At 37.6% G+C, this 18,535-nt stretch overlaps 1 protein-coding gene across 4 annotated transcripts in view; it reads right to left on the bottom strand.

Moving 5' to 3' along the window:
* Positions 1–18,535, bottom strand: part of GRIN2A (glutamate ionotropic receptor NMDA type subunit 2A) — a 127,664-nt gene that overhangs the window by 16,921 nt on the left and 92,208 nt on the right. For all 4 annotated transcript variants that reach the window (XM_085514757.1, XM_085514758.1, XM_015877139.3 and 1 more), the window contains 3 exons: positions 17,015–17,244; positions 12,408–12,568; positions 1,852–2,039 (listed from right to left, as the gene is read on the bottom strand). In XM_085514757.1, coding sequence (XP_085370883.1) covers positions 1,852–2,039; positions 12,408–12,568; positions 17,015–17,244 — 579 coding nt within the window. The remainder of the gene's footprint in view (positions 1–1,851; positions 2,040–12,407; positions 12,569–17,014; positions 17,245–18,535) is intronic.

The following is an 18,535-nucleotide window of genomic DNA, read 5'->3' as shown; positions in this document are numbered from 1 at the left end:
TTACACATATATATAATTCTGAAAATTATCATCCAGATCTATGATGCAGTGAAATGAGTTGAGGCAGCAAAGAATTATGGGACTAAAAGAAACATATCTAATCACTCCCATCCTATATGACCAGCCGCTATCATCTTACATAGTGCCCAGTTTGCTGAACCATAGGTTAGAGATTTGTTAAAAGAGAAAGTGATCACTTTAGCATTCCAGGGTTGTTCAGAATGCTGTCTAAAGGTACTGAAAAATACCACACAAAAAATGTCCCCTTCATAATGCATGTGGCTTGTGCAGATAAAGCTTTTTTATCTTCTGAAGTAATCTAAACGTTGGTGAACATGGGAGCAAAACTTTCATGACAGGATCTCATTCATGACAAGCTATGTCATGTATCTAATGCTATTCTGTAAATTGTTTCTATGGAAGTTCTAATATCAGGTTTTGTAGACAACCCAATCGTTTTATTTTCAGCTACTAAAAATGGTTTGGTGAGATGAACATTCACATGCTCTGTAAGTTCACAGGTCAAAGCATAAATACACGATAAGATTTTTCCCTCTTCATTCCTATCCATTTTGTTTATTCCCTATAACCAGGAGACAAACTGATCAGTACAAAAGCATTACCAATAAAATTTACCATTTTTAGGTTTTTGTTTTGTTTTGTTTTGTTTTTTAATGGAACTGCTTGAAATAATTTACCTTCTATTTCATTGATTTTCTTTCCCTGGCATTTCATTTCTTCTTGTTGGATGGGAAAGTTATGAAAAATAATGAAAGAGTAAACAGGAAGAAAATGCAAGGTGAAAAGAATCACAGTCACAGTGATGTTCTCTGGCAACATCTAGAGGGGCTTGCCCATAAAAGAGAAAGACCTCAGATCCTCTTTCTGGCTGTGCCAGCTTTTTCTCCTTTAGTTTGGGACAAATAATTTCACTTCTGTGATTCTGTCTCCCTATTCCAAAGGGTCAGAATTACAGCACCTAACACTTCTTAATACTGTTACAAAAATAGAAAAAATATTTTATGCACAAAGTACTCAGAAATTAGAAAGCAAAGACTTCAGCCAGTTAATTCCTACTACATAAAAGAATATTTCTTTGCTTGAAACCTAGTCAGTGTGGGTGATATATTCATTACTTAGCAGAAGCAAGCAATGTTTATTCCATAAGCCTCTCTAAATCCAGCAGATCAATAATGGTGACACTTGTATTCCTCCTTATAAACCAGACAAAATCCATCAGTAATGATGACTACATCTCTTTCAGAGATTTAGTCTTATAATAGAAAGAAAATCCATGTGCTGGAAGACAAACACACTCACTGTCTCCAGTTTGAAAATCAGTGTCTAGAGTATTTTTGTTGTTTTTTATTGAACAGGAGGCCACAATGCTAAGGTCCAATTGACAATTTAAACTGTCCTCTAATACAAAAATTTACTCTATGATGTGCTGTAAGAGTGCATTTCTTCTCCTATGAAACCCTCTATTTCTCAAAGAAATGTGAAGTTAACATATGTATCTATGTAAAAAACTCAAAATCATAACGTAACACACACCACAATGATCTGAGGGAGACCTTTCGTCACTTACAGTCAAAGGATTTTAAGACAAGTTATAGTCATCCAGAGTTTTAGTTAGTCTATCTCTCTTCTTGCCATAAGGAAGATCTCAAAGAACTTGTCAGTAAGAATAATCACATTAATTCCTCTACCTACAAGATAGGTATAGAAGAGCTATCTTGGCCACAATGAAAGATAACTTGTCTACAAAAATGAAACTCCTCACTCAGAGCTATTAAAACTGAATTAACTTTGCATATACAGAAAAAGGAAAGAATAAAGATTGGTCCCTACCATCTCCAACAAATTGAAGAAGGGCTAGATCAATTTGTCTCTTCCAAGGTGATCCTTTTTGAAGTGCTATTCCATAGCCAGTAGTGGCAAAGATGTATCCACTGCCTATCGTGACAAGTTTGCAGCCTTCATCTCTTCCAGCCTTGTAATTCAGCACTGCTGCATCATAGATGAAAGCATCCAACTTCCTGAAATAAAAGAAAACATTTTACAAACCAAATCATTAGGGACAGCTGTTGTCAGACTTCTTTTGTCCTTGATGTTAGGACCCTGTTGAATATCATATGGGTTCTTTGATATCATTAATTACATATCCTGCTCTGCTGTATCTAAAATTAACAAAAGGGATCTATTTTAGTGAGGGGAAAGTAGGACACATAGTTTTGCATTTCTATTTTAAGGGATGCGGTTAAAAAATACTGAGAGCAGGAGAAAGCAAGCTACAGAATGTCTTGCCCTGCTATCTTTGTATCTTTGCATCCCAGCATGGATAATAAAGATACTGAGATGCAAAATGATCTCCAAATACAACAGAAATGATGACAGAGAACACTGAATAAAATCTACAAGAACTGTTTAATTCAATTATGACATAATGAATAAGACTGAAATTGTGGCTTAACCAGTCTTCCTAACACACTCTTTATCTTTCTTTCCAAAAATAAACAATGAGGTGGAAATGAAGTCCTTGCTAAAACAGAGGAAGGCATCAAAGCATATATGATAGAGCTATTAAATTATACTTTAAAGCTATCATAAATATTTATTTATTTATCATTTGAAGTTCCAAATATATTATTTGTGTACCTGAAACACAGCAGGAGTAAAGGAACTTGTGTAAAAATTCAGGTCTTTCAGCTTGCCTACCTACAATGTAAGAATGGAACGATCTGATTTTTTAAGATATACAGCTAACACAGCAAACAGAGGGAAACAGAAAATCAATAAGGAAAGGAAACGAGAAGGTACCTTTCATGGATAATTTTTAAGAAGCACTACTAAGCAAGAGTAAGGTATAACTGGGCATGGTTGTTTCACAGATGAAGCCAATAGAAGTGCACATATATGCAGACAAGGCCATTTTGAAAGGCATTCACCTGCCAGCAGAAAACTCAAAGACACTCCACACCTACAGAAATTCATACACAATATTTAAAAGAAAAAAGACGAAACTTAGGTATGTTTTTTATTACTACCCTAAATCCGTAACCAAAATATTTAAGATGTGTAACACAAAAAAACCTAGCAGAATACAGAGGCAATTATGAACTAAATAAGTTATTACTTCTTTAAAACTTCCCTTAGGAGTCAGGGGAGTGGGAAGGACACAGAACACAGCTGGCTCCACAGCTGTGGAAGGAAGGCTCACCACCCATCTGCCCTCCTGGCACCTCAGCCCACTGCACCATGCCTCCAAAGAACTGCAATACGTTGCTACGGAGCAATGCTGAAATGTTCTGAAGGGATGCAGATGACAGAGTCTGGCAGAATGCTGTTTATAAACAGTTGGGTCCTGTCTTCTGTCTTCATGGAAAGGGAATTGTAAAAATAAATTCACCGTGGCACAAACACATACAAGGGCATCAACTTCAGTTTTGTTGTATCCATACGCAGTCCGTACCAGTTATGAATTCCGTGGCTGTTCAGGGTTTGAAGTCACACTTGTCGCTTATCTTCAGCTGTTATTCAGTGATAAAGCTTTTCATTTATATTCCCAGATCAGAGCAAGATGGAAGCAAATCAGATTTTGGCTACTGACAGAGAAGAACACTTCTATACATCACAAAATTCAATGTTTGTTCTTAAATATTTAATCAACAGAGTGATACAGAAGCCTAACTTTTGCAGATCAGATAGCAGAACTTTGACACCGGAGATAAAAAATGTATCTGTTTCCTGTTACACCAGAAAAGAATGAGGTTTCTGGGTGTGATGAAAAAGTGAAGAGCAAAGTTTCTCTCACTTCTTTCTGCACTTTATTTCTCCCCTTCAACGATATCCACTCAATGGTCACCATCCAAGTCATCAAATCAAATTTAGTGAGATAGTTAATTTGAAGAATCAACAGGTGGCTCATTCCACCACTGGAAGAAATAGCCAGGTCATGATTTCCTTTCTTTCCCCATTCTCCTCTAAATCTCAGTTGACTTAATTCCTAGTTCAAGCCAATTAATGTTAAAAATCTGACTGCTCCTTCTTTAGAAAGGATAGTTTAATATGGAAAAAACAATTTTTAAGCATCTGGAAGGTGATGTGTCACAATCTCAGCCTGTAAATGAGATAAGGCAGCCTAGTGCCAAGGGCAACAGAAGTGGGATGGCTGGGGAGGAGGTCATGCCTGAGGCCTGCAACGTGAGGCCTGACAGCATTTTGAGTAGGCACACAAGAATGAAGACAATATGTCTGCCACTCTCTTAACACTTATAATGTTCCTATACTTATAACATTCCTAATCTTCAGCAGACAATGACCATTTGATCTCATGGTTTCAGAGCCCTGCAGTTATCTAAGGGGAAGGACAACTCCAGCCCAGAGATGCCATGGATCAGGCCGAGTACCGGCAGGCCGTGCTCCTCCTGGTGGGCAGTGATGCTGTGGCAGCAAGACTGCCACAATTACAACATGCTCTGAAGTTTGGCGTCTGCTTATTTTGCAATTTATTGTTTCTTTTTGCAGTGTAAGCATATGAAATGTATGCATGCTAGCAAACAGAAAATATAGTCATCAGCTCTTCTTCCAGACACAGTCAAAAAAAAAAAAAGATACCTTTGCTAAAGACTTCCAGTCAAAGCTTTGTGCTGCCTTAGAAATCACTCTCTTTATATGCAGCTTGCCTTCCAGCAGTCGAGGAACATGTTGGGACAGAAAAGCATGACACAATTTTGCTCACTGGCAGCAGACCCTTTCCAGCTTCCCCATGCAGCATGGCATCAGTTGCAGTAGGTGCACAGTGAGGAAGGAGGGAGGCTCTGAATGCACAGACAGCTTTACCTTGGGGGACTTTCTCTCTGCTATGTCTAGAAGGTCACAAAAAATACCACTATGTAAAATGATTTAAAGACATGAGGTACTTTTCTGACAGAGGCTGAGGGCTGAAGGTTTCTGCATTACTGCCCAATGCCTGAGCTGTAAATCAATTTTTTGATTGCTCTGAAAAAAGTCTTGCTTTCTACAAATACAAGTTCGTTTTCGGAATATATTTTCTCGATTTCCAACATAAATCTTATAGCCTCTCAAGGCTTAATTATCTCTTCACCATGTGCTGATTACAGAAGCACTTTTCCTTGCAAAGTACAGCTTCAGAACACGATGTGCCCCTGGAGTGTGGGCAGGGAGTAAGCCACAAATGAAACCCTCATAGTGAGGGCAAACAGCCTCTTCCATCATGAGAAGGTAGACTTCCTGACAAACTGATTTTGGAAGAATTTTCAAACAACTTTAAATATTTTTTCAAGACAGGCTTATGAAAACTGAGGCTGCAAAATCTAGGAAAGTTGAAAAATATGACTCTTTCCCAGTTGTTTGCAGAGGTTGGCAGTGAGCATTAGCTCCAGGATAAGACAGAAAGCCTGAAAGGCTCAGAGCCGTGCACAAACCTCAGGCAGGTAAAGATGAATCAATTAACTTGTAATTTCAGTGCAGCTGCTTCAGGGGGCAAAAAGCGTTCTCACGTTTTGTAGGTTTAAATAAACTGCTAAGAATTAGAAGAAGATGGAAGAGAACAATAGAAACTGGATTTATAGCTGCCGTGGACTAGCCAAACATGGCAGGCTTCTTTGATGAACATAGAATCACAGGATTACAGTCTTATGAATTATCAAAGCAACTGGCAGGTTTGTAGAATTCCTCTGAACTACTGCAATAATCCTGAATTAGAGAGAAAATAAAGATTTTGGAATATTTATGTGAGAAAGTTTACAAAGGCAAGTGTCCTTCATTGCTTACCAAATACAGAGAAGACTGGAAGGTGGGGAGAACTTTAGATTGTACAGCATAAGAGAACAGCCAGTGTTAGAAAATTATGAATTGGAATAGTTCTAAAATAACCCAAAACATTACCGAATGCAATAACTTGAAGCGTGAGATCTGTGAAAAAGAAATGAGGACAGTCTTGTACCTAAACATTTACAAGTCACCAAGAAGCATAAGAGTTGAAAAATCAGAATAGCTACTGCAAAAACTCATTCTCTAAAGTGCTGCTGTACACATTCAAAAAAAATGCCTGTGCAAAGAAAATTCAGCTTAGAGGAAAAGGTACAGAAGAATAGTTTCTGAAAAGCTGAAAACAGCTTTCCACTGTAAGTCATTTTCCATTTGCACACACTTTTCACCAAATTCATGTGATGGAAATTGAAAAGCAGGATTAGGAAAATGCCTCTTTATTAGTTACGGCTTCTTCCTCAAGAATAAAAGTATCATTCATTTGGAAAATGTTATTTTGCTTCCTTAGCCAACTACACGATCCTTCAGGGATTTTGTTTCTCTGATGGAAAGAAAATGGAATAATCTAAAATGACAATCTGTTCAGTAGTTCTGCAGACACAGAGCAGTAATCAAGCGCACCAGAAATCAACCTCTTTCAATTACTTTGTGTCCTACCACGACCTGTGTTGCAGTATTCAGAAAATGAGACGGATGCTTTTATGCAGTCCTATTTTTTTCTTCATTGTTCTTTACTGTCATTCACGGACGTCTATGGAACAAATAATATTGTGTTTGCATTGAGAATCAGTGGAATTGGAGCAAGATTGAAGTCACTTTTTCCAGTTTTCAAATAATGCAAAAAATAGTAAATCCAAACATGCAATATCTACAGCAAAATTAATTTCCTGCTAAAACAGGAGGGTTCACCTGTCAGATTCAGGACATTAACTTCAGAATCTATTTTTCTCATTCTCATTTCCTTATGTTTTTTACACTCCAAATATGTTCTTTTCACAGCAATAGAAAACCTGTGTATAGTTTCTAGCTCAGGTTTGACTTACATAAGAACAGAACGCATAGAATACATGAATCACAGCAATTATCGTGCTCTGAATTTTGCTGTAGACAGCTGCTTCTTTATGTTTTTTTACATTATTTTTGAATTATCTTTTAACCTAAATGTGCACCTTCTGGTTTATTCTGAAAAGATCATTACAAAGAGCGTGATACCTGCTTACTAAGACTCCAGTCCTGTCCTTTCAAAGGAAAATATTCAGAATTATTTTCTTGTTACAAGAATCAGACTTACAAGTCAGTGAATCCTCAAAACAATAGTTTTAACATCATATGTATTCTACCCTCTCATCCTCCCCATCCCCACGAACACTTATTTAAGCTTTGTCTCATAAAATGGATTTTAGATATAGAGCTCATTTTCAAAGCATTTTGCAAAAAAACCCACCACTTTCCAGCTTTATGCTTTTAAGAATAAATGACATCATCTGCAAAACAGATTCATTTATGAGTAGCAAAATAGCATTTCTCATTTGATTTTAGGGGAAAAAGAAAAACCAACAAGAAACATCGTAGCTGCGTAAGGCAGGATTAAACATGAGCATATATTTTAGAGGTCATAGATACCACTGTTGGAAAGGCAGCAAATGAATTTTGCAAGTGCAGAAACACTGGCTGCAATATATGATAGATTTAGGGATAAAAGGAAGTATGTCAAGAGTGCACAGTGAGAGACACAACCTCATTTGTGCATCTCAAAAACTGTATCCAGGAGTCTAATGCCAAAAGGTCACTATGTAGTGGCACAGCAATCAGGGAAAGGAATGCTACTCTGAAGAAGAGGTTTCAATAGAAGTGCTCTAACGTGACATTTTGGCATTACTGGAGCAAGAGAAGCAGATATTTAACCTTTAGCATGAAGAACTGATGATTTCCTCTACCCAGTTTTGACAAAAAAAAAAAGAAGCATTTCAGGCTATCTGATGGCACTTTATCACCCGCAGAGACTTTATCCTACAGCACACATTCAGAAGCTCTGCTCAGATCTTAAATTCACATACGCTGGATGGATTCTTTGACATCTTGACATTACCAATTCAACAGGAGCTAATTTAACAGCCACCTACCACCACAACACAGGTTAACAAAGTTTTATCCACTTAAATGCTGAACTCATTAGCAGGGAATGGATCTCGCTGTCCTCACTTCAATCTTCACACAGAAAACACAGGCACAAAACACGGAAGAGCAGGCTTTTGAAGACATCAACGCCATGCTGCACTACTTGAGAGATCGTGGGGGCTCTACCTTACCTGTTAGGGAACCTCAGGCTGTGAACCTGCCAGTACAACATGCCTGTAGTTACCTGAGCAAACATTTTCTCCCCAAACTCACAGGAGTTCATGTTCCCCATCCTCCACTCACCTGCCCTCCTTGGCCCTGTAGCACTTCCCTCAGTAAGAAAATAATGGAAAATGATGCATGCCTTGACGAGTACTTAAAGCAGTGGAATATTGTGTCCCACTTTGGGTCTCAGCAGCCAAGCAATGCTTGCAAAGCATCGGTTTATAAAAACACAAAATTTGAAAAGTCAAGTAAGGGGAATATATTTTTAGATTAAAGGTTTTGTCCCAGTTACAATAGCATAATGAAGGATGAATTCAGCACATTTCACCAAGCACCTGATCTCATCCCCAAATCAAAAGAGTATTAAAACTTAGAATAGGTTCCTCTCAAAAGAAGAGGGGTTAGGTGAATATAGTTCCTTTCACCTGTTCATTTATTTCCAGTTTTTATTAAAGACATTAGGTAGATAATTGCATTACCTAAGAAAAAAGTAATACAGACACAGAAGGTAATCTTAAAAAAAAAAAATAATCAGAAAAGCATTCAGGTACTGAGTAATGGAACTAGAAATAAATGACTATAAACCACATTTTTCCTAGAGGCAAGTTGTTTTGGATAAGCTGTTAGGGATTAACATTAATCTTACAGACATGAAGAAGAACCTGATGATGTGACCCAGCTTACAGGACATGATGTTTTCTGATTCTGCTTATAGATAATGTGGAACCACTGGAGTATGAGTTTCCATAGACATTTCAGTGAGTGCTTTCTGAGATCCTAATAACCATCTAAATTCCAGTTTTATTATTCTCCTCATCATCCAAACCTGTAAGAACCAACCTCAGCTGCTGGAGTCCTCTGGAACAGCACAGTAGTTCCTACCAGACCGTTATTTGACTCAGACTCAGGAAGATATTTTTCCAATTGAGAAGTTTCAGATTCATTAACAGGTGAACACTGTGTATTCTAAATGATCCCTGAAGCTTTCAGACCTTATGAGGCTATTTTGAAGGAGGAGAACCATACTCTTTCTTCATTGAAGTCAGTACAAAGTTGAAATTGAACTACTGGTTGTGGTTCCAATAATACCTTAAAAACGTGATTGGAACAAGGATCACCCATCAGAAAAAAGGTTATTTCAGTTGCATTACATTTCTTAATTCTGTTTACAGATCTTTTGGAAGGCAGGGAGTAGACAGATTTGATGAGCTGGCCATAAGAAAAGCAAGAAAACATCGTGATCTTGGAAGGACAGTTGCATGTTAAGAATTTGATAAATTCTTTTAAAATTCATTTGCATAGATTTGTACCTGTGGTGCAGCAGTTTCTCTCTTCATGTTTCATAACAGCTATTCAAAAGGGCTGCAAGAAGTTATTACAGGTGGCAGTTAAGCTGCCTTCTGACCTTTCCTTTTTTTCCTCCAACTCAACCACATTTAGTAATTTCTTCAAAATGAGCTAAAAGAATTGCTCTACCTGTAGTAATTTTAGGAGTCAAAGGAAAGCATGAAGAGTCTCAATTGCAAATACCGTAAAGTGTTGTCAGTCAGAACCAGTCAGAAAATATTCAACCACTAGATTAAAAGTTTAAAAATTTATGTCTGCTGAATGTTTCTTTGAGTTCCGGTTGCAAGCTGCAATTATCTGCCCACAAGAATGATGAAGAACTTGTGCTTTTTATCAAAAGTTCACAGATATAATTTTTTCTCAGATAGGTAATTTCTCTCATAATTTAACTCCTCTTTTTTAGGTGAAGAAGTATGAACCACAGAGAGAATAGAAACTAGGAGGTTTTTCCTTTGATGAAAAATTGGTAACATTTTCTGCAAAATAAAATGAAAAGATGGGAAAAAAAAAAACTTGGGCTTGCAACCAAGCAAAGATGTCAGTTGGCTGCCCAAAAGACAAGCGTTGTATTAATTATTTTTATTTTAGGTGCACCACCACTTTAATTGGCTGATGCAATTAAGAGAAAGACCTGCTGGGCACAATCTGAACTGTGTTCCAGCTGACAGAAATGGAGATGTTTGCCTCCTGATTGTGCCTGCAAAACACTGCGGAAGCTGCCAGCACAGCCTCTGACCAGCATCTATCTGTTCAGCGAAGATCAGTGCACAGAGCTGTGAAGTGGACACGATTTATAAGCATTATAAACACAACAAAAATCCAATTCGGGCCAATAAGCTTAGGGACTGAGGGTTAAAAGGACATCAGAGCCTTCCGGGGTTTTCTCTTGTACTTCCTCTCTGCTTAGAAACATTGCATGCTTAAATAAATAAATAAATAAAAGAAAAAAATATTGCTGTTTTCAGATGAGAATGTTTGTAGGAGTGAGGGGAATAACTTTTTGTGCCACTCACACTGTCAGATTAGCTGCTTTCAGGTGTTTCTTCTAGCATCATAGTAATGATGTCATTAAAAATGTTGAGGAACAGAGCAGACAAGTCACCTGTCCCTATCAAAGCAGCCAACAGCTCAGGGCACATCTGCAGGTCAGAAATATCTTCCTTGGACTGTTCAAATTTGATAATCCTCTGTATGTATGGCCATACCTGCCAAGAGCCCTGCAGAATTGCTGTCACCATGGCATTTTTTATAAAAAGCTTTGTGTTTCTGCCAGTATGCCACAGACAATGAGGGAATAAGGCACTAACCTTGATTATATAAATCAGCAAACATTGCAGTCATTAGCAGGAAGGCAGATGGAAACCTAAGGAAAGTTTAGCATCAAATTCTTGAGTAGATAGTCACAGCTGTGGCCACAAATAAAAACTGAAAAACATTAACGACAGCAAAGGGGTCTGCAGCTGTATAGCAAGAGACTGCTTGCCCATGGAACACAAGGGATTCATTACTGCAATTTTCCCAAAACGAGTTATACTGACAGCTTTTTGCAATGAAGTTGAAATAAAGTCTTCACATTGATATGCTCTTGGAACACGGCACCAGTTAGAGAGGCCATCACTTTGCTTGCAACAAGATACACTCTGCAGTCTAATTTCCAGGAGAATGAAGGAAATAAAGAAAAAATTAGATGGATTCATCAGTGTTGGGGAACAGACAATGAAAGCTTCCCATTTTAGCTCTACCATAGGAAAATAACCTACCAATGACATTTTGTCATTTCAGCCACTAGTGGTTAAATTCTAGTCAGTGCACCAGTGTAAATGTGCCAAGGCATGGGTGAGAACACTGAAATCACTTTGATTATACGGCCATTATATTTCTCCTCTTGAGAGTTTTACAGCAGTCGACACTTGTACACAGGGAAGCGCTACATACAAACTCAACAACTCCAACCCACAGCAAAGGATTACAGCAGATAAGGTTATACAGAATTCTTCAGGAGGAACACAGGCACTGATTATTTTGACTTGCAGCAGACAGTATCAAGCAAACAATCTTTGCAAGTCCTTACCAGGTTTGTGCTCTATGACTGTATAATTACCAAATAGTTCATCTTCAATAAGCTGTGCAGAAGCAGCAGGCTGCATGATATGGAAGAAAAATTGCTTTTTGAATGCAACCACTGATGCTGATGTAAAGAAAAAAACAGATAAAAGTAAAAGAATAGCTCTGATGAGAGATAAAGATGAAAACAAATGAAATAGCAGTAATCAGAACTCATACATACTGAAGAAGAAAACAGAAAAGGTGTATTGGCTGGGAAAAAGAAGCAGTTTGTGAGAGATGTCATCCTCAGAAGAGCAGTAGCAATATGGCTCCTTGGGGCCCAACGTATTCATACTCGGGCTCAAGTGAAGTAGGGAAAGAAAGAGCTTGATGTAACGTAGAGAAGGATGAGGGCAAACTTTACATGAAAATGTGAAACAATCTGCAATCTGGTAAAAAATCACGATGGGGAAAGGAAGAAATCAAGAAAATGTTTCAGAATTAAAATGCAAATTCAGCCTTCTTGACCAACCAAGTACAGTGGGCTGCTTCAGCAAGGGAAATGAATGGAAGGCACTCCAGTGTAAATCTCAGAGCTTAAGGATGGACAGCCGTATTTTCCAGAACATTTGCCAACGTTATCAGAAGTAAGATTATATTACATATGAGACGATATCATCTCAACAGATTTTATGGAGATGAAAGCCAAGGCTTCAGATCTGACAGCAAATATATAGGGCCAAAGAATGCCAGAAAGGATGGATGGATGGATGAAAAGAAATGTCAGGTTGTTGCACACTTAGCAGACAAACAAGCTTAGTCAGAAATGAAAACACATCCCTATACAGTGTTCCTTAAAACCCACAGAAGCAGCTTACCCAGTTTTCAAGCTGACCAAGGCATCTTCAACTCCTTTTTGATTATATTTTGTCATGTAGAGGTGCATATCAGGATAGTTGTTTCTGATATTCCTTTCTGTGCTGCCATTTGGGACAGTTCCAAATCGAAAAGGAGGTGAATAATCATGTGGCCTTTGAAACTACAGAGAAAAAAAGGTAAATCAGGATCTTTCAGGCACGCAAAATATGCACCTATGGAGATGTAACTTAAGCAAGAAAGAGCTACCAGGCAATTTCAGGTAGAAAATAAAAATCTCGCATAGGCTGCCTCAAATTTATTCTAGGCAAATGTATGGGGTTCACACTCAGCTCTATTATATCAGAAACTGTCTTCACGCTGGGTGAACTACAGAGAAACATCTACATGCAAATTAAAAACAGCACAGATATGCCACTTCAAAAAGACTTTCTTCTGTGCACTGTGATATGGAAGAACCACAGAAACTGGAAGAGAGATTCTGGAAGATGTTCCCCATCTGCCAGTGTGTCCTTAGAGAACCCAAACTCCAGGCAGACTCGCTGGTATATAACAACCGTAGTTGATAGTCATTTCACACCTTCATCTCAGCTGAGACATGGTGGGTTGCCAAGGGAAAAGGATCATTTTCACACCCCAAACAGAGCCTAACACACCGTTCTGGAGGTGATGCAGGAAGCCGGTGCACAAAGAGTAAGGGCTGGCTTCCCTTCCTCCCCTGTGATTCAGCAGGAAGAACAGTTCTTGTGTCTTCTCCAAGGCTCCAGCAGCTACATCACTTGACATGTAGAGGGTCTCTGGAGCTCTCACACATTTGCTCAAGGGCAAGTAGATATTATTCTACAGTTTTACCCTCTCTTATCACTATTGCATCAGCACAAACAGGCCAGCCATGGACTACTCAACAGGGTTAGCAATGGCTCAGGGCACACTCAAGTTTAAGATAATATCACTCCAACACTTGCTACTAGACTTGAAAATTATGTACATGTCATTTCAGTATCTCCCATTGAGCACCACGTGACACTTTAGAATTAAGTTAAAATGTCTCTTTAAGAAATAAATTTTGAAATGCCATTCATATTGGAGGAACTATTGGCTAGTAAGGGGATTCAATTGAGCATTGATAAAAGCAGTCACCCGTGAATTCCATGGTAAAATGCACTCTGTTTTTGCTGTTGAAGTTAAAGAGTCATCTACAAACCCTGTGCTGCAAGAGAAGCTAATATTTATACAGCTGCTGCTTCCTTTGGGCTACATGTGTAATATTCCTCTTTTTGAAGTTTGGTCTGAGGGCATTAAGAATTTTCAGGATCCAGTGCCAATTTGGAAAGAGAATACAAACAGAGTTATACAAAAAGTGGGAGTATTTTCCATTCCATCAAAGCCTGACTGTGAAATTATGGCTGCAGCAATATTTTCACATTAAAGAACTACAATTAAACGCTTCATTTTAATTAAGCATATTTTGACAAAGCATAAAGAAATGAACTTTATTTTTCTCTATTCATGCGGCTAACGGATATCTCACTTTTCTCATTTCACAGCTCTGCTACTTAAATTATTACTTTGCTACTACCTTGCACATACTAATTGACCTACGCACTAAAATTACACTCTACACCAGTCACGGTTCTTAGACTATATTTGTTCTCTCCTTTTTGTGTTTACTATGTGGCACTGAGGCAAATCCTGCTCTTAAATTTATGTCCAGAGATTCTACTGATACAGCTGCAGTCTGCTATTATCTTTATTTAACTATTCAGATAATTAATCCCTGAAACAGTGAGATGCCTTCCAATAACTCCTAATATCAGATACAAATTTTCCAATTAATAAAACTGGATGAGAAAATATAAATAATATAAATATATATATAAATATAATTATATATAAATACAATATAAAAAATGGGCATCAATTTCAAGACATGTAAAAATGGCTGCTGTTGATGCAAATTGGTATTCATGGAATTTCAACTGTAGCAAGCATTCTGCAAGCTCAGTTCCTAACCCTGGGGTATAAGACGAGAGATCTGGGAACAGAGAAATCATAGTGGAGCATCTTGGTGACCTCAAGATTATTATTATAATCACCATTCAATATCTACATCCAACGAGTCTCAAAAGGCAATGAAGGGTATAACAATAAAGTGGAGAGATGGGCTGGGGTAAAAGGGTTGCCATAGCTATTTCATCAGCCATGCTCTTAATGATTTTGTCTCTCTTCAGATGAAAAGGTATAAATGGCCTCAAAAGAAGCAAGTGCTATGAGAGCCAGCTTCAGTGGATACCTTTGGACTCATTTTCTGTACCTTTTTAAGAACACAAAGCTTTTAGAAATCTTTTACATATACAAAGATGTCAAAACATAATTTTCCTCTCATCTTCTGAATCATTTGAGTTTATGAACACCCACCCTTAGTAACTCCAGTACATGCTGTGCCATGTATTTCTGGGTGACACGCAGATGACACAGCACTCACAAGTTTATTAGTGACATTATGGAGGATGATAGTTTAATCAAGAGGTCTTATGGCCAAGAAAGGTAAGCAGCATGTTATCGTGTTCAGCAAAACCAGGGAATGGATGCTGATGTAACACATTCCTGGGATGGAAGTTACTCAGTGCTGAGTGTGACTGAGAGTGACTGCTCAGAGATACTTATTCTCCTGGCTTTTGTATTATCTGTCAGGTATGGAGTATCGAGAAACCCCTGCAGCTTTAATTGGGAATGCTTTATTGCTTGGCAGCACTGGAAAAAGAGCATGACTTTTCAGTCGTGGAAATAAGAAAATGAGGAAAGTGGAATAATAACAAACCAGTTTCCCAACCACACACAAGTTAGTGAAGGCCAATTCAACTAATACAGATAGGAAAGGGCAACTTTAGGTTTAGGGATTAAAATTATGTTCAACCATTACAAATATTTAGGTCTCTGGCTCCTTTTCTATGTTGAAATTTGCCAGTTTAACCAGAATTTGGTGAACTTCTGGATGCTACTGATTTAAAATTAATTTTACTCATATGCAATCCTGTCTCTTCACACTGGCTTTTGCCTGGAACAGCTTGGTTTGCAGCAAGGGTCAGAGTTTTCCTGAACTGTTCTGCTGCTAATGCAGGTGTAAGCTAAAGCCTGCCCAAATACAACTTCCCAGAACACGTTTTCATCAGAAAGAGGACAAAGAATGTTTCAAATCTATCTTTTTAATCTGCAAAAAAAGAAAATCTTCTAGCTATCTCTTACTACATATATTATTTTTAAATAGAGGTGTTTCTATTCATATTCTTTCAAAGTTTTTGCTTGTTTTTTTTTTCAGGTTTGCTTGTTTTTGTTTCCTTTTATCCATCTTCTCCCTAGCCATGCTTGTAAGTCATGCTTTGATAACTCAGATCACTCAAAGGCCAGTCATCGAGACCCGTTAAAACAGTAAACAGACGTGAGTCTATCTGAACTGCTTCTTCTTAATAAGAATTTCTTATAAATTCTGTCCTTTGAAATAAATCCCTTGTGAAGTTCTCCCTTGTGCTACACTGTGTTGAAATAATACTTCTCAGTGTCAATATTTAGTTTCATTTTAAAACAACTGGGCAGAAACCTGACAACAGCGTGCCCTTAATGCGCTTTGTGCGTATCCTTCACAACAATAATGCTGTAAATGGGCTTCAATCCCCCTGTGCATCAGTACTACAAAACAGTCACTCAAACTAAACAGCAAATAAATAGTTGCTAGGTTTCTGGTTTATTAGACAATTACTGGAAGATTCAAGTGCACAGAGCTTGCATATACTTTCAGCAGAAGAAATTCAAGTCATATTTTTCAGTCCAGTTTGAAAAATAAGGAGTAATAATATGTTTATTATTCATCAATTTGTGCGAAATTTTGTAGAGGTGAAGTGAGCTGTCATTTCTCTACAATGTATCTGCAATTCTCTACTGCAGAATCGAAGTCTCATAGAAATTCTTGAATCTAAGACAGCCACTTCCACATTCAATATTATGTGGCTTATTCTAGGTAATTTACATCTCAACTTTACTCTTTCCATTTTATAAGAGAAAAATATTCAAATGTCTACAGAGAACTTACATGGATTGTTAATGTTCCTCTTTACCTATGCTAGCAGCACTCTAAATCTGGACTTCCATCCATGTTATATGGAAATCAAAAAGACTTTTTTTCCAAGTGCATTGACTTTTTTTTCAGATAATTGCTGGATAGTTACTGGTTTTATGAATATTTTATCAATAAACTATTAACGTTCTACACGGAGATGATTAAATCATTTCAAATGTCTCCCATGCATTCAAGCTGACTTTTCTAATTTTTTTTCAAGCTTTTATAGGGTGGCGAGGCATCACGTTTAATCTAACACAAATTGATTTCCATCGCAGAATTAATGTACTTTTTAATTAATGCAGTTACTTTTTAAAAGGCAATACAAAGACTTGGAAATCAGTCAGATATTTTCATGCTTTGGGTTTTTAACTTGGAAAGAAATAATACAGTTCCAATTGATTATCTTGCTCAGAGTTATTTTTGTACATGGTACGGATTTGTACAAGGATTATGATGAATAGGCATTAATATCTTTTAAGGCACAAGACCTACCTTTTTATCACTCAGTCCAGTCACTTGGTCAACAAACTCCTCTTGAATCATAAATGCAGCTAAGTTGGCAGTATAACTAGCCAGGAAAATGACAGCAAAGAAGGCCCAAACTGACACCATAATTTTACTGGTTGTTCCTTTGGGGTTTTGCACAGGCACAGAGTTGTTGAATACCAAGCCCCAGAGTAACCATACTGCCTTTCCAATGGTGAAGGATGGTCCATGGGGATCTACAATGGCAAAGAGTAATAGTTTTAGATGCAATTATATTAAATTGTGGTACGATACCCTGCATAACAAAAGGTACTAATCAAGACATGGTTAAAATATTTTAATACATATTCATTGTCCTCCCAATGGAATCACAGGATCAGTGGTATTCTGTATTGTAGTTACACGTATGTCCATAAATGTTAGAAAAATATTTGACCACTTTTCTATCCTCATAACCAGCTTTAGGTTAATACAATGCAGACACCTTCAATAATTTAGTTATTATTAAACAAATAAAGCCCAAAGTGAATATACTCAGTGCATGTCATCATTTCAGTAGAAATGCTTTGAATTACAGTGCAAACTTTGATGACACAATCAAGCACTTCGTAGATTATCCTCTATTTTGCTGCATTGCTAAGGTAGACTGCAGTAAAGTAAACATAATGGAGCTGGCCATTGGTTTATAAAACTACCTTATAGAGTCATTTAAGATTGAGCTGATGGATACCTATTTTCTGAGCAGCAATGCTAAGGAAAGTATATGCCAAGAAAGCAGTCTAAAGTTCTTTTTATGTTACTGAAGAGTGTAGTGCCATTGAGCTTCTGCCTGATGAAAGCAGGTAGGAAAGGGAGTAATATACTTAAAGACTCCCATTGATTTTAAGCTTTTCATGTTTCAAACAAATGGCAACTGGATTTGTGGCAAGCCTCTAGGTGCTGTTAGAATGGTGCAGCACTACACTATGAATTTGTAGCCACTATATGATCAATTCTGGCACACAAGGTGGCAAAGAACAACCCAGCCTGCAGGATCCCTGACGTCTCTACAACCCTTTAATTTCTCCTTCCCAAACACAGTGTTTATTTTGGACATAGGTTACAAACGTACCATCTTACTGAAATGATAACATCATGTGAATATTACAGTAAACTCCTTGTTCAAGGAGCAAACCAATCACAAACTGGAAGAAACCATTAGCTGGTCACTGTCTCCAGGACTATGCTCACTTATAAATTGAAGCGACAATGATTTAGAAATTAGAAACAGTCCACATTCTGAACTGAAAGTGAAGAAAGGGGAGGAGGAGGCCACCACAGCACATGAAATCCTCATTCTCAGGCCAGTGTTAATATTATACAACTGCAGCTTTCATCAAGAAAGTCATGTTCTGTATCTAATTTGTTTTGCCAGTGTATTTTGAAAATTAACTTTCTATAGCCAAGGATGCTACACAGTAAGAAATTATGCTCTCTTGCCACTGGGCTCATTTCAAGGCTGAGTTCACCACAAGAGAACTATACTTT

The sequence above is a fragment of the Coturnix japonica genome, chromosome 13, assembly GCF_054131305.1.
Source record: "Coturnix japonica strain WE chromosome 13, WE-NBRP24, whole genome shotgun sequence".
In the NCBI taxonomy this organism is placed as follows: domain Eukaryota; kingdom Metazoa; phylum Chordata; class Aves; order Galliformes; family Phasianidae; genus Coturnix; species Coturnix japonica.
This window is presented reverse-complemented; position numbering and strand designations above follow the sequence as displayed.